The 15,374-nt window shown below is 53.2% G+C and overlaps 2 protein-coding genes across 2 annotated transcripts; both read left to right on the top strand.

The window, feature by feature from the left end:
* The first annotated feature begins 388 nt into the window (after nucleotides 1-388).
* LOC133080865 (testis-expressed protein 19-like) lies at nucleotides 389-967 on the top strand. The gene has a single exon (XM_061176947.1). It carries the CDS (start codon nucleotides 389-391, stop codon nucleotides 965-967), a length of 579 nt encoding a protein of 192 aa, XP_061032930.1.
* An 11,927-nt stretch (nucleotides 968-12,894) lies between these two features.
* UTS2R (urotensin 2 receptor) lies at nucleotides 12,895-14,049 on the top strand. Its single transcript, XM_061176586.1, has one exon. It carries the CDS (start codon nucleotides 12,895-12,897, stop codon nucleotides 14,047-14,049), a length of 1,155 nt encoding a protein of 384 aa, XP_061032569.1.
* The last annotated feature ends 1,325 nt before the right edge of the window (nucleotides 14,050-15,374 follow it).

Below are 15,374 nucleotides of genomic sequence, written 5' to 3'. Positions count from 1 at the left end.
GGCAGAGCGAAAGGGCCGGGTCTGACCCCAAAGGTCCTTGCACCCAACTCGTCCCTGCGTGACCTGCTCCCACCTGCCTGCTGGGGGGCCCTAACCTCACTGCTTTCCTCTGCAGTTCCCAGAGGACAGAACACTTGCATCAGCTGAAGACAATTCCAGAAGTTTGTCCCTCCCAACCTCTGCAGGTCCCTGTTGGATTAGGACCCAGTTCATCCACCCCCACCCCAAATCCCCACACAGGAAACACCTTCGTCCTCCTCCTGATCCGCACCGTTCTCCTCCTCGTTCTCACACCCCCTCCTCCCTGCCCCCCCCAGCACTTCACTGTGCCCCCCACCTGTGGGCCAGACCCCCTAAGATCCCAGCAAGTCCTGTAGGCGGCGTGGCCATGTGCCCCCCAGTCAGCATGCGGTGTGAGGCGGAGGGCATGTCCTACCTCCACACGTCCTGGATGTATGAGCTTCAACATGGCAGCCAGCTAAGGGTCTGCTTCGCTTGCTTCAAGGCTGCCTTTCTGGACCTTAGACAGTTGCTGGAGCCGGAAGACTGGGAAGATGAAGGTTGGGACCCTGAGCTGATGGACCACACTGAGGCAGGGTCTGAGCAGGGGGCATCCCCGGGGATGGGACCAAGCTGGGGGCAGGGCCAAGGGCAGCCTGCACAGGGTGGGTCTGTGGACTGGGGGTCGGGCACCCTGGCGTCAGGCCCTGTGGAGTCAGAAGAGGTGGGCCTGGACGATCACTTTGTGCCCACCGAGCTGGAGCCTCAGGATGCCACAGCCCTGGGCCTGGGTGCTGAGGATGCTGACTGGACCCAAAGCCTTCCCTGGAGATTTGGGGGACTCCCTACCTGCTCACACTGGCCAAGCCCCTCTCCTCCATGGCAGGAGGTTTTCAAAGTGGACCTGCCCCCGGCGGGAGCCCATGGTATTGGAGCTGGGCACCACCCGGGCCACGGACCCTGTTGAGGCCAAGGCCTCGTTACTGGACCTGCAGGTCATCTTTATGGTGGGCTGCTAGGATGCCGTCTACCTGTGGAAGATGAAGCCAGGATGGGCCCTGAGGACCCCAGACCAGTGTTGGAAACTGCTGCTGGAGGCTGATGAGGTGAGGGTGGTGAGACTCCAAGATGCACCCCAGAAGCAGGACCTGCGCCGGTGGAGGCTAAGCATTCTGGAATCCTCTCCTCCAGGGCAGAATGAAGAGCTGGTCCCTGCGGACTCAGCCCTGCTTAAGAGGGGATTCACCAGCCTCTCTTATTCACCCTGGACCAAGAGGGAGGCAGAGGAGGGGGACTCGGCCTCTAGGCCACAGTCCTCCACCCAAGGATGGGATCCCAGCACCAGTGGGCCCAGAGGGCCTGGGGAGAGCCTGGTTGTCATGGGAGCCTCAGCCCTGGGGGAGCTGCCATGTTTCCAGACGCTCAGCCCAGGGCCCCTGAACTGAGGAACTGAGGCCCAAGTGGTCACCATTGTCCTGGCTTCCCCAGGACACCAGAGGCTGGGACGGACTGACCCCTCCACAACAGCCAGGGTTGTTATTAGCAATTAGCAATTAGCAAAGGTTGGAGACTTGGGCATGGGGAGGAAGAATGGTGAGTGGCCCAGAGACTGAGAAACAGCACCCACCACAGCCTAAGGGGGAAGCAACACAAATGCCAATATTGGGGAGGGAAGTTTTTACCTGTCAACTGTCATGGAGTTAGGGACATGACACCGACAAGGATGTGCTGGTGTGAACAACTGCTATAGAGTGTGGCGTGGAGAGCAGGGTGCAGTGCCATGCCCCAGCCCTGCCCTGGACTTGTGGAGAGACGTTATGGGTGGGATACACACTCCCAGGCACACTCAGAAGTCTGGGGTGACAGGATCAGCAGACGGTCTCTGGGGCTCCACAGGACCCTGTCAGCAGCACTGGACACTCTAGTCTGTAGCGGGAGAAGACCTGGTTTCAAATGTTGGCCATTTAATGCATTTGACAGTTTAGTTCCCGTTTCTTTGTTTTTTTAATTAAATAAAGCAATAAGAGTTTTGTGTCAAGCCCCTGTGCTGACTATCCTCAACTAGTCCTTGTGGATTGGCCTCGTTGTCTCAGTGTCTGGGTGGAGTCACTGTTACATGTTTAAATCCCCTGGGAGCAGGGGACAGAGGGGGGAGCAGCACAGGCCAGATGAGGGTTCTGGTCAGTTTTTCGGCTCATGGTGTTCATAGGTATTTATCACATTATAAAGAACAATACATACACACACGCCTAAAATAAGGAAGGGAATGCTTTGAACAACAATGAGAGTGTGTCATCAAATACAGATTTTAATGAATCTAAATCTGTGCCCTTGATATTAAAAAAAACAAAAACAAAAACAACTAGAGGCAGAACCATGTGCAAAGATTGCTAATAATGTTCATGACACCAGGGATAGGGGGCAGTATGCATCAGCCTACCCATTCTCTGCACAGACTCACTGGAGAAGGAAGCTCTGGAGGTCTTGTCACCAGGGTGCTATGGGCCAGGAAAAAGCTCTTAATTGGCAGTTTCTCTTTCTTATAAATGACCAATCTGGAGGTTTCTACAATCCTCCGTTGCGACTCTCAGCTGGCATATCCTCCAATGATTCAAGGATGGGCTGTATCCCTTTCAGTGAAAGATGCAGATCTAAGGGTCTACTCTGGGGGCGTGGGGGGTGAGGGGGTGCTGCTGTGTTAGGTATTAACAGTAGCAGTGAGATCCTTTCATCGAATTTTAGGGGCAGTCTTTTTCTCTCGTATCTTTCAGAAGTAAGTCTCCAGGTCTTAAATCATGAAGACTTCCAATGCTAATTAGATAGAGAGAAGGCATTAATGCAGCAGCCATTCAAAACATTTCATTTCAACACGATCTCATAATTCTGTGGGCATTTATCGACTTGGAATCTGTATTCAAACGTGCACCTGGCTCTTCTTCCAAATAAACTCAGCATGGTCTTGCCTTCGTTCCTTCCTCTTTCTGTTCCTCCAGGTTAAACAGTCCGTTTATTCATCACTCCAGCAAACCCTTGTTTTGGGCAGACTCTTTTTTTAATGACCCATCTGCTTTGCAGTATTGTGGTGATGCGGAGGTAAGGAGAAGGCAGCCCTGCAGCAGGATCCAAGCAAGAGCCCCAGCTCTTTGCCAAGAGGCTACAGCTGGTTCCTCAGCTCTTCTCATCTGAAAATGGGGGGAAAACATCAACTCGCAAGGTTATGGTGAAGATGAAATAAGATCCAATGTATCCTAAAAAAATTAAACATATAATTACCATACGACCCAGTGATTCTACTCCTAGCTGTATACCCTAATAATTTAAAAACATATACACACATGCTCATAGCAGCATTATTCACAATAGCCAAAAGGTGGAAACAACCCAAAAGTCCATTAGCTGACGAACAGATAAACTGTGATCTAGCCGTACAAAGGGGTATTATTCAACCATAAAAAGGAGTGAAGTTCTGATGCTGCAAGGTGGATAAATCTTGAAAACAGTGTGATAAGTAAATGAAGCCTGTCACAAAAGACCACATATCGTATGATTTCATTTATATGAAATGTCCGGAATAGGCAAATCCATAGAGACAGTAGCAGATGAGTGGTTGCCAGAGACTGAGGGAAAGGGGGAGGGGGAAATAATTGCTTAATGGATGTAGGGTCTCTTAATGGATGTAATGAAAATGTTCTGGAACTAGACAGAGGCGATACTTACACAATTTTGTGAATGCACTACATGCCACTGAATAGTTGATTTTATGTTATGTGAATTTCACCTCAATTAAAAAAAATCAAATGTAAAAGTTGTAGCACATTGGCCCAGAGTAGGGATAACTGTCCGTTCTCTTTCTAGAGGACCTGTGAAGAACAGCCCCCAGTGTCCTCCCAGCCCCCACCCCCCGGCAATGCCGTTCCAATGTGAATTAATTCACTCTTTCCATTAAAACAGCTGCAGTGGCTTCCCTGGTGGCACGGTGGTTAAGAATCCACCTGCCAATGCAGGGGACACGGGTTCAAGCCCTGGTCCGGGAAGATCCCACATGCCGCGGAGCAACTAAGCCCGTGCGCCACAACTACTGAGCCTGTGCTCTAGAGCCTGTGTCCACAACAAGAGAAGCCACTGCAGTGAGAAGCCCACGCACCGCAACAAAGAATAGCCCCCGCTCGCCGCAACTAGAGAAAGCCCGCGCGCAGCAACGAAGACCCAACTCAGCCAAAATAAATAAATTTATTTAAAAAATAAATAAATAAAACAGCTGCTGTCAGTTCTGGGCTTTAGTGGAAATGCTGGCCTTCCCACTGCATACAGTTACATGGTGATTTTCTCTCGAATCTAAAACAGCAGCACAATTACGCTTACATTCACAGCCTGGGTTCCTGTGGAGGGATATTCCTGTCAGATGTCCCAAATAGCATTAAAAATTATTTGTCATTGTGATCAGCAAACAAAATTTAACTGGGTCCTGTATTTTATCAGTCGACGTTGCACCAGCCCCATAAGTGCAGACCTGGCGTGTGTCTGTGAGGAACTAGGCCAAGAGCACTGGACAGATCACAGGACAGAGAAAGTGGGACCCAAATGGAGGGGAGGTAGACACAGGGCATGTGGTATCCCACCTTCTGTGCTGCAGGCCCCTTCCAGAAACATCTACTGTGGTGCTGGCAGTGTTCCCAGCCCTGGGAGGGGCCACAGAGCCTTTCAGAGGGTAAGTGAGCTCGTATCTGTCAGGTTGAGAGAAAAGATAAAAGTGCAAAAAAATAGGTACAGTATGTCCCATTTACAAAAATTTTAAAGCACATCATGAATTTCACATGGAAAAGACATGATCAAAAACAAAGTTTGGCAATCCAGTCAAAAAATGGGTGGAAGACCTAAATAAACATTTCACCAAAGAAGACACACAGATGGCCAAGAGGCACATGAAAAGATGCTCAACATCACTAATAATTAGAGAAATGCAAATCAAAGCTACAATGAGGTATCACCTCACACCAGTCAGAATGGCCATTATCAAAAAATCTAGAAATAATAAATGCTGGAAAGGGTGTGGTGAAAAGGGAACCCTCCTGCACTGCTGGCGGGAATGTAAATTGATACAACCACTATGGAAAACAGTATGGAATTTCCTTAAAAAACTAAAAATAGAACTACCATATGACCCAGCAATCCCACTACTGGGCACATACCCTGCAAAAACCATAATTCAAAAAGAGACATGTACCACAATGTTCATTGCAGCACTATTTACAATAACCAGGACATGGAAGCAACCTATGTCCATTGACAGATGAATGGATAAAGATGTGGCACATATATACAATGGAATATTACTCAGCCATAAAAAGAAATGAAATTGAGTTATTTGCAGTGAGGTGGATGGACCTAGAGTCTGTCATACGGAGTGAAGTAAGTCAGAAAGAGAAAAAAAATACTGTATGCTAATGCATATATATGGAATCTAAAAAAGGTATGGATGAACCTTTATTCCTGCAGGGCAGGAATAAAGATGTAGACATAGAGAATGGACTTGAGGACACGGGGTGGGAGGGGGAAGCTGGGGTGAAGTGAGAGTAGCATCGATATATACACACTACCGAATATAAAATAGTTAGCTAGTGGGAAGCAGCAGCATAGCACAGGGAGATCAGCTCGGTGCTTTGCGATGACCTAGAGGGGTGGGTTAGGGAGGATGGGAGGGAGGCTCAAGAGGGAGGGGGTATGGAGACATATGTATGCATATGGCTGATTCACTTTGTTGTACAACAGAAACACAGTATTGTGAAGCAATTATACTCCAATAAAGATCTATTAAAAAATAAAAACAAAAAAAATTTTTTTAATAAATTAAAAAAAAAAAAAACTTTGGGAGTCGCCCCAAGGTCAGGCCAGCAGTGCCTCTAGGGAGAGAGGACAATGGGAACGTGGAGGACTGGGGATGCATTATTTCCTTAAACAACCATCTGAAGCAAATATGGAAAAATACTGTCACTTGAGTTGATGGGGGTGCCCAGGTGTGTATTATGTACTGAGTGAAGGTAAAAATGCTGCTGCTGCTGCTACTGGTGATGATGATGATGGTGGTGGTGGTGATGGAGATGGTGATGAAGTTGATGGTGATGATGGTGGTGGCAAGGAAAGTCCCCAGGAGAGACTTCACCTCTGTTCTTCTGTAGCAACAGAAACCCCCACTCTTGGATTTTGGCTGCTGCAGAGACCCCTCCATTAGTCTGGGGGCTCAGGCACCTCACTGCTGTTTTCATGGATGGGGCTGAAGGGCCTCAGGAAGAAGGTGGTGTCCTGACCTCCTTTCCCAGGGAGGCAGGGAGGAGTGTGATGGCCATGCTGAGGGGAGAGGTGCCTCTACAGTCTGTTACTTGGACAGAATCAGGAGTTAGAGTTCACCGACACAGTGAGGACATCTGGCCTCGGCTGTACTGCTTTCAGGAGAAATCTGGAGCCCCTGGGGTTTCCGCCTTCACTCCTGCATTGACTCCCACCTTTGCCATCCCCGGAAGTTCTCTCAGGGCCTCTGCATCCAGCCTCTTCACTCAGAATGTGCAGTTTCATGGATCCTGAATTGGGGCCCTTTTCTGCAGGTCACCCAGCCTGAGTGGGCCCCTGGGACCTGGGAGGCGGCAATGTTGGACCTGCAGCACCTCTCTGAAAGGCAGAAGGTCCACGTGGCTTCCCTAGGGACCCCAACGTCGATTCTGAGAGAGACAGTGTTGTGTGTACTTGACATTTCTCCTCCCTCTCCCTTGCATCCAGCTTTCCCGAGCTCAGGCATTTTCAGTCGGGACCTCTCCGAACTCCATGCTGTTTCATGCCAGCTTTGCACTTCAGTCACGTGGATCGCTCAGATGCTGGAGACTCTCCGTTAATTTATAGGGGCCCGCCTCCAGCTGGAGACCTGGGCATGTTTTAATTGGTTTGATTGAGATCCTCATCCCTCCAGCTAGGTCTCAGATCTTGGGTATTTGAGACAAGGATTGGGGAAAATGTTGTTTTTGAAACTGAAATCAAGTAATAACGTTAGCAGCAGCACCAAGGGAAGGGTCTCCTGGAAAAGCACAGTTAGCTATTGATTGCAGAGGGGCCCTGGGCTGGTGTGGAGGTGGGGGCCGGCCGAGCAGGTGTGTCCCTTCTAGGACCTCCTTCTGGGGCAGGTGCCCCCAGCTGGGCCCCAGGCAGCCTCTGCCCATGACTGAGCCCTAGGTGGGGTTACGCCAGCCATTTCTGCCCAGCTCCGGCCTCCCCCTAGTCTTTGCTCTCTTGGGAGGGGCTGGCCTAGGCTCTCAGGGGTGCATCGAGGCCTGTGCGCCCCCCACCCCCATTCCTGCTCTCTCCCCTTTCTCTTTCCCAGGCATTTTTTTTGAGGGGGGTGGGACAGGGCAGTGACAGGATATGTCTCTGACAAGTCTGTGGTCAGGCTGGATGGGCACCTGTGAAGAGACTCCATGAAGCCAGATTCTGCCTATGGAAACTCATTTGCCCAGTAATTTAGTAATACAGTTGGGAAAGAGTTCTTGCAGAAAAATTATCATTTCAAGACATAATGAACCCATTATATGCAGAGCAAAGCTTTAAAGTCACATTTGTGGAAAGTGGGGGCTTTATGATTATGATTTATGATTTAATGGTCCATAAAGTGAATCGGAGATGGGCAGAGTTATGTTTGCACAGAGCACAGTAGGTTTTAGGGAGGGGGGTCCACCAACCCGAGGGCAGCAGCATCAGTTTCCTGCAGGATCCCGGTCCCCTCTCCTCGCGCCTCCGACCTCTGCGGCCACTTGGATCCTCTCAGATCCAGACTGAGGACACTGTGCCGTAAAGGAAGGTTCTCAGGTATCTCCCTGATGGCACCCCTTGAGGGGACATACCGGCCACCAGCACCTTCGTGTCTTGCAATATCTCCCTCCTCCACCCTTGGCCTCTGTTGTTCACACTCAGGACAGCCCAGCCCCTACCCTACTGTCCATGGGCTCTGTCTAGCATGCGTGCTGGATGGGTGTCTGTCCTTCCCTCGTGGTGCAAATAGAGAGAAGGCCATGGGCTGTGTGGCCTGCAGCTCTGCAGGACATCATGACCAGGAGATGAGACCAAGTCTTCTCTGAGATGGGCAGGGAGCTGACCAACACTTAAGCAGATGCTATCCTTGGTCATCCATACATCCTGGCCTGTGGCCTTGAGGGCCTGTGTCAAGCTGGGCTGCTCAGTGACCCTGGCAGCTGGCCCTGGCTGTGTTCCTGGAGGTTTCTCTCTGTAGCCTGGGCCCACTCTGGGTTACAGGGTGCTTGGACCAAAGGCAGCAGATGGGCCTGAACACCATGAGGCTGACCAGCCTGAATCACCTGCCCAGAGAGCAGGAGGATGAGAGCAAGACCTGTCCATGAGTCCACCTGTCTGAGAGCTGCGGTGGCGTGACTCAGGCACACCCCCATGCCAAGAGCATCCTGGCTCAGGGTCCCCATCTGTCAATGAGGAGTGGAGAGCAGTGCTCAGAGGGTCCCAGGCTCCCTGAAAATGGAGTCATCTGAAAAAGACCTGACAATTAATGATGGTTAGGATTTTTCAAAGAGATAAAGGAATAAATATGATCCATAAAAGGAACAGGAAATTGTGAATCAAAATAGCAGCACTAGTCACCATCACCAAAAGGGGAAAACAACCCAAGAGTCCATCACAGATGAAGGGATAAACAAATGTGGTGTGTAAACAACGGAATAGTATTCAGCCTTGAAAAGGAAGGAAACTCTGACACTTGCTACGACATGGAGGAACCTTGAAGACATCATAGTAAGTGAAAGAAGCCAGACACTAAAGAACAAAAACTGTATGATCCCACTCACAGGAGGTGGGTTCCTAGAGTAGTCAAATAAAAAATGGAGACAGAAGGAGAACAGTGGTTGTTAGGGGCTGCGGGGGTGGGATGCAGAGTTGTTTAATGGGACAATTTCTGTTTGGGTTGATAAAAGGTTTTGGAAATAGAGACGAGTGCACATTATGAATGTCATTAATGCCACTGGGTCGCGGCCCCGCCTCGGTGTCTCAGAACCACCACCCCCTCACTGTGTCCCCACCAGGTGCACGGGAGGGTCCAGGGCTTGATTGACAACCGCTCAGCGCCTGGGAAACTGAGGGGTGGGGTGCAGAGGGCGAAGGGAAGCAGAGACGCCCCGCGCAAGGTCTGCAACCTGCCTGGACTCGGCTTCACCCCACGGCCGAGGCGTGACCTGCCCCCTTCCCTGCGCCCCCCCCCGCCCCCGCGCCGGCTGCCCTCCCCCCTCCCCGCGCCTCCCCAGCCGCCCCAGCGCATCCCCGCCCCCCTCCCTCCCGCGGCCCCCCCGGGTTATTAATGCCCAGGCCGGGCGCAGGGCCGCGGCGCATTCCCAGCTGGCGGCCGGGCAGGTGGCGGCGGCGACAGGGGCCTGGGCGCGGAGAGAGGCTCTCCCGGCGGGACCGGCGGGCGGGCTCCCTTCCACCACGCGCCGCTGGGAGCCCGCACGCCCCTCCGCGCTCCCGACCGGGACGGAGCCCTCGGGAAGGCTCCCGGAGACGCGTGGCGGCGAGGAGGACGTCCCGAGCGCGACCCCGGGGCTCGGCGCACAGACCTGATGGCCCAGTGACCGAGGTGGGCATGGGCGCTGAGAGGGTGCGGGGCGGGGGCGGGGGCGGGGGCCGGGACCTGGTGCGCGGGGCGCCCTCCCCGCCGGCCCTCACTGTGCCAGGTAGGATCGCAGGGCCACTGAGCCCTCCTCGCGCCTCGGGGAGGATGTGCGGCGCTTCGGGTGGCGAGCGGTGAGGTGCGCGCCGCGGGCTCGGCGAGAGCTTCGCGTCCCTCCCGGGGGCGCCCTCGGCTCGGTTCGCTGCAGCCCCTGGGGGAGGGCTCCGGAACCCTGACCCCAGGGGGGGGGCGGCGGCCGGGGAGGGAGCCTCCGGCCAGTAGGAAGGCCCCCAGCTGCCCTCGCCAGACTCGAGGCTGGGCCGAGTCCCGCGGAGAGGGGGTCTGGGGCGGCATTTCTGCACCCAGGTTCCCTTCTGCACGGAGGGCTCAGACCACGTCGGGTGGACGCCCCGAGTTTATCCGTGTTAGTGTGAACGCTGGACCTGTAGAGGGAAAAAACCTGGTGCCAGTGTTTTCCCTGGATGTGGGGAGATGGGGCGATAGATGGGCCTCTCCTCTCAGTTCAAGTATTTCCAGTTTTAGGTCTTTTTTTCTTATGACGGCAATTTTCACACAGTACGGGTCATAGGCGTGCAACTCCGTGAGTTTTTACACGTGTCTACACCTGTGTAACCACCACCACATGAGGACACAGCACAAGTCCATCCCTCAGAGTGCTCTCCAGTGCCCCCTACCAGTTGACACCCCGGCAACAGCTATCATAGAGATTTTGCCTGCTCCCAAACTTCAGGTAAATGGAATCACAGTGTACTCTTTGTGTCTGTTTTTTTGTTTTGTTTTGTTTTTCTCAACATAGCATATTTGAGTTTCATCAAGTTGTTGACTGTAGGGTAATTCCATCTTCTTCATCATCTCAGAGCATTTTTATGGAGGGGTCACAGTTTCTTTATCCACACTACTATTCATGGACAGTTGGGTGGTTTCCAGCTCCTGCCTGCTGTGAAAATTCTCACTCTTGATTTTTGTGGACATTTGCACTCATTTCTCTTGGACACGAACCTAAGAGTGGAACTGCTGCATGAGAGGACATGCATGTGTCCAACTTTACTTTTTGTTTTTGATGGTGCCAGATTGCTTTCCACAGGGGCTGCACCATTCTATGGCCCCTCCAGCAGTTCAGGAGTCTGGTTCCTCCACATCCTCCCAGCACTTGGGATCTGCCTTTTTGATTCCAGCCATCCTGGTGAGGGTGCAGAGGTTTTTACCCTAATCTCCTGGATGACTAATGATGTTGAGCATCCTTTCATGTGCTTCTTGGCCATTTGGACATCCTCTTTTGAGAATTTCCTATTCAAATCTTGTCTTTGTTTTTTCTTCCAAATGAGTCATTAGTCTTTATTGATTTGTAGTTCTTTCATATATTTTGTTTACTAGTTCTTTGTCTGATATATGTCTTCTGATAATCTTTTCCTAGTCCATGGTTTACATTTTTTACTCTCTCAGTGAAGTTCTTAATTTTAATGAAATCCACTTGATGGGTCTTTTATTGCAAGTATTTCTTGCTCTTTTTTTTTTTTTTTTTGAGAAATCTTTGCCTTCCCAAGGTCATGCAGATATTCTCCTATGTTTCTTCCAGAACTTGATTAATTAATTGATTTACTCTGTTACATACAGGTACACAGTCCATCTTGAATTATTTTCACGTGTGGTGGGAGGTAGGCATCAAGGCTCATTTTCCCCATGTGGATAAAGAGAGATTACAAGGGCTTTCCCCTCTTTACCAAACATATTTTCCTATTTGAACTTTAAAGTCAGCAGATACTACTTTTGCAATCTGAACAAAATGTATTTTTTAAAACATACAGGAGAAATAAATTGGGAGAAAGGATGCAGGGGTCAGCACGGTCTCCCTGCCCTTCACAGATGAGGAAGTGAGGAGGCCTAGGGAGGACTCCTGGTTCCATCCACTGCTGACCCCACCCCCGCGGGCTGCCTGCTGCGCTCTGGTTTTCAGAAAAGTCCAACCAGATTCTAGGCAGCTGCTGCAAAGGGTAGCAGTGTATCCTGATTTCAGAGAAACTGGAGCACCAAAGATACTTCTCCTCAGTGCACTTTGCTAAGCATGAAGGGAAGTCCAAAAGCTAAAGGCTCTATCAAAGGCAGTCCAGCAATTTGTTAAAATATCCCAACTGCAACTCCCAACTCCCAACTCGTGCTCCCAACTGCAACTTCTAAATAACACACTCGATCAGTCTTCCAGTCCTCAGCTCAGTTTGGTCTATGTATCAAGGTACTTATCTTGAATTCAAAGAATGTTTTAATGTTTAAGATGCTAAAGAATATAAAGACTGACAAGACACTCCTGTGAATTATCTGAGAGAGTTGCCTGCTAGAAAAAAAGTTTTCATTACAAAATACATGCTCATCACAACAAATTCAGGCAGTAAATGCACACAGTAAAACGAGACAGTCCCTTGCAGCCCTGAGGTAACTATTATAATTTGATAAGTTGAAAATTTGAGTTGGTAAAATAAAACTCTGTGTGTTCAATAAAAAAAAAAAAAAAAAAAAAAAAAAAAGTCCAGCCAGCCCAGAGGCCTTTGGACTTGCATTGAGGCCCAGGGTGGGGGTGCTGCCGGGGCACACACGGGGAGCAGCTGGTCTAGGCGGTCCCCCTACATAGCTGGGGAAACGAGGCAGAGTGTTAGAGTTTTGAACGAAGAGTGCCCAAGGGGGTGTTGCAGTTGGCGAACCCCATCCCTCTGCAGGCCTCCCTAGCCCAGTGGGAACTGTGTCCTCTCACGGCCTCCTGGGAGTGGGAGGGGGTGCCTGACCTGCATCTTTTTTTTTTTTTTTAATTTATTTATTAATTTATTTATTTTTGGCTGTGTTGGGTCTTCGTTTCTGTGCGAGGGCTTTCTCCAGTTGTGGCAAGCGGGGGCCACTCTTCATCGCGGTGCGCGGGCCTCTCACTATCGCGGCCTCTCTTGTTGCGGAGCACAGGCTCCAGATGCGCAGGCTCAGTAATTGTGGCTCACGGGCCTAGTTGTTCCGTGGCATGTGGGATCTTCCCAGACCAGGGCTCGAACTCGTGTCCCCTGCATTAGCAGGCAGATTCTCAACCACTGCGCCACCAGGGAAGCCCCCTGACCTGCATCTTTAATGGGCATCCTCTCCCGCAGGACGAGCTTGTCATCCACAGATGCCCCTTCTCTGCCTAAAGGAGCAGCAGGCCCCAGCCCCAAGCCCAGTGTGAGGCGGCAGAGATGGCGCTGAGTCCAGAGCCGTTGAGCAGGTTCCCTGTGCTGGCTACGACAGGCAGCACCATGCCCGAGCCGCCTGGCGCCCCCAATGCATCTCTCAACAGCTCGTGGGCCAGCCCAGCAGAGCCCAGCTCCCTGGAGGACCTGGTGGCCACGGGCACCATTGGGGTGGTGCTCTCGGCCATGGGCATGGTTGGCGTGGTGGGCAACTTGTACACGCTGGCTGTCATGTGCCGCTTCCTGCACACCTCAGCCTCCATGTACGTCTACGTCGTCAACCTGGCGCTGGCGGACTTGCTCTACCTGCTCAGCATCCCCTTCATCGTGGCCACCTACGTCACCAAGGCGTGGCACTTCGGCGACGTGGGCTGCCGTGTCCTCTTCAGCCTGGACTTCCTGACCATGCACGCCAGCATCTTCACCCTGACCCTCATGAGCAGTGAGCGCTACGCCGCCGTGGTGAGGCCACTGGACATGGTGCAGCGTTCCAAGGGCTACCGCAAGGTTCTGGCGCTGGGCACGTGGCTGCTGGCGCTGTTGCTGGCACTGCCCATGATGCTGGCCATCCGGCTGGTCCGCAGGGGCCACAAGAGCCTCTGCCTGCCGGCCTGGGGCCAGCGCGCCCACCGCACCTACCTGACGCTGCTCTTCGGGACCAGCATCGTGGGGCCTGGTGTGGTCATCGGGCTGCTCTACGTCCGCCTGGCCCGGGCCTACTGGCAGTCGCAGCGGGCTTCCTTCACGCAGACGCGGCGGCTACCCAACCCCAGGGTGCTCTACCTCATCCTGGGCATCGTGCTGCTCTTCTGGGCCTGCTTCCTGCCCTTCTGGCTGTGGCAGCTCCTCACCCAGTACCGCGGGACCCCGCCGCTCACGCCCCGCTCCGCCCGCATCATCAACTACCTGACCACCTGCCTCACCTACAGCAACAGCTGCGTAAACCCCTTCCTCTACACGCTGCTCACTAAGAACTACCGCGACTACCGCCAGCGCTCGCTCCAAGGCAGGGGCGCCCACCGGCCCGTGGGTATCCACAGCTTCCCGCAGGGCCGCACCGGCTGCCAGCGCGGCTCAGGCCGCTCGCTGTCCTCCAGCAGCCAGCAGGCCAGCGAGACCATCGCGCTGTCCCAGACGGTCCCTAGGGGGCTCTGCACCTGAGCATCCCCGGCCTCCACGTGGGCGCTGGAGTGGGGGTGGGGAGTGGCCCCCAGAGCCCAGGTCACTCCTGGACTCCCCCACTGACTGCCTCCCTTCCTCAGTCCTCTTCCAGAAAGTTCCCTGCTCTCCCTTCCCCATCACTCACTTCAGCTCCATCAGCCTAGCCACCTTCCCTGTAATGCCCAGAAGTCCCCCCTGCCCCGTCCATCTATGAGGGTCTGTAGGAGGCTCAGGCCCAGGACCAGTTTCTGAAAACGGTGGTGAGTGGAGTCTTCACTGCCCCCAGCAGATGTGAGCACCTACATGACGCGTGGCGGGGCACACACTGGCAGGTGACAGCGTGTAGGCACACAGGCTGCCTGCATGGGACCCTCCTCCTGGCTGGTGCATGGCCCTCTCCCCATCCCTCCCGGCTCCCACGTGGCTCCACCCCTCACAGCTTCAGCACCTGGAACAATAAACTCTGAGCTCTTCGAGCCTTGTCCTGCCGCAGCAGTGTGGGTGGGATGTCAACGGAGGCAGGACCCCTAGGACGTCCCCCCGCACTTGGACGAGCCTGTCCACCTGGCTGGGGAGGAGACACGTCCAGCCATTCGGCCTTCCTGACACGGTGGGCGGGTGCCATCAGGCCTGAGCTGGGCTCTGGATGTGGGGCCTGAGACCCTGGGGCGAGGCAGGGAGCCACCAGCCTCAACCTGCTCAGGGAGGAGGGGCAGCTGGGGCATCACTCCAGGGCAGGAACTCGGCACCTAAACTGAAACCATGAGCCAGAATTCCTCTCCCTTCAGCAGCTCACCTGCCTCTCCCTCCCCAGACCTGGGGGGGTGGGGGTCAGGCGGGGGGTGGCTCGTACAACACACGTAGGGGTTTATCTCACGCCTCCTGTGTGCGGCATCCGAGCTGGGCCTCCTGTGGACATCAAGACCACTGGGCCCTGCCCGCAGAGAGCCTGCAGACAGGGAAAGGTTTTGGACCTCTCCCCACCCCTACCCCACCGTCCAGCGGCCTGTACACTCCACATTGTGGCCCCAGCTCACATCCCACAGCTGGGTCTCAGCCTTGGCTGCACATCAGACTCACCACCGACCAGGCCCCTCCTGGACCCCTTTCAAGACCCTGACAGGATCCTAATGTGTGGGCAGGTGGAGATCTACACCTCCCTCCCCGCTGGCCCCTAAGTATGGGGTCCAAGGCCACCAGTGCAACTTGGGACCCCAAATGTTTTTGGAAGTAAACAGCCCAAAGTTTGTACCTTGACCAAGACCCTGGGTCTCTGCTTCCCAAGTCCTGATTCCAGGATGTGTTGAGAAGGCCCCAAACTTAGA

The sequence above is a fragment of the Eubalaena glacialis genome, chromosome 19 (assembly GCF_028564815.1).
Source record: "Eubalaena glacialis isolate mEubGla1 chromosome 19, mEubGla1.1.hap2.+ XY, whole genome shotgun sequence".
NCBI classification, from domain to species: Eukaryota; Metazoa; Chordata; class Mammalia; order Artiodactyla; family Balaenidae; genus Eubalaena; species Eubalaena glacialis.
The sequence above is the reverse complement of the archived record's forward strand: the minus strand, read 5'-3'. Positions and strand labels throughout refer to the sequence as shown.

Excerpts from the sequence above, each read along its gene's own strand:
- LOC133080865 (XM_061176947.1), top strand. The coding sequence starts at position 389 with ATGTGCCCCCCAGTCAGCATGCGGTGTGAGGCGGAGGGCATGTCCTAC.
- UTS2R (XM_061176586.1), top strand. The coding sequence starts at position 12,895 with ATGGCGCTGAGTCCAGAGCCGTTGAGCAGGTTCCCTGTGCTGGCTACG.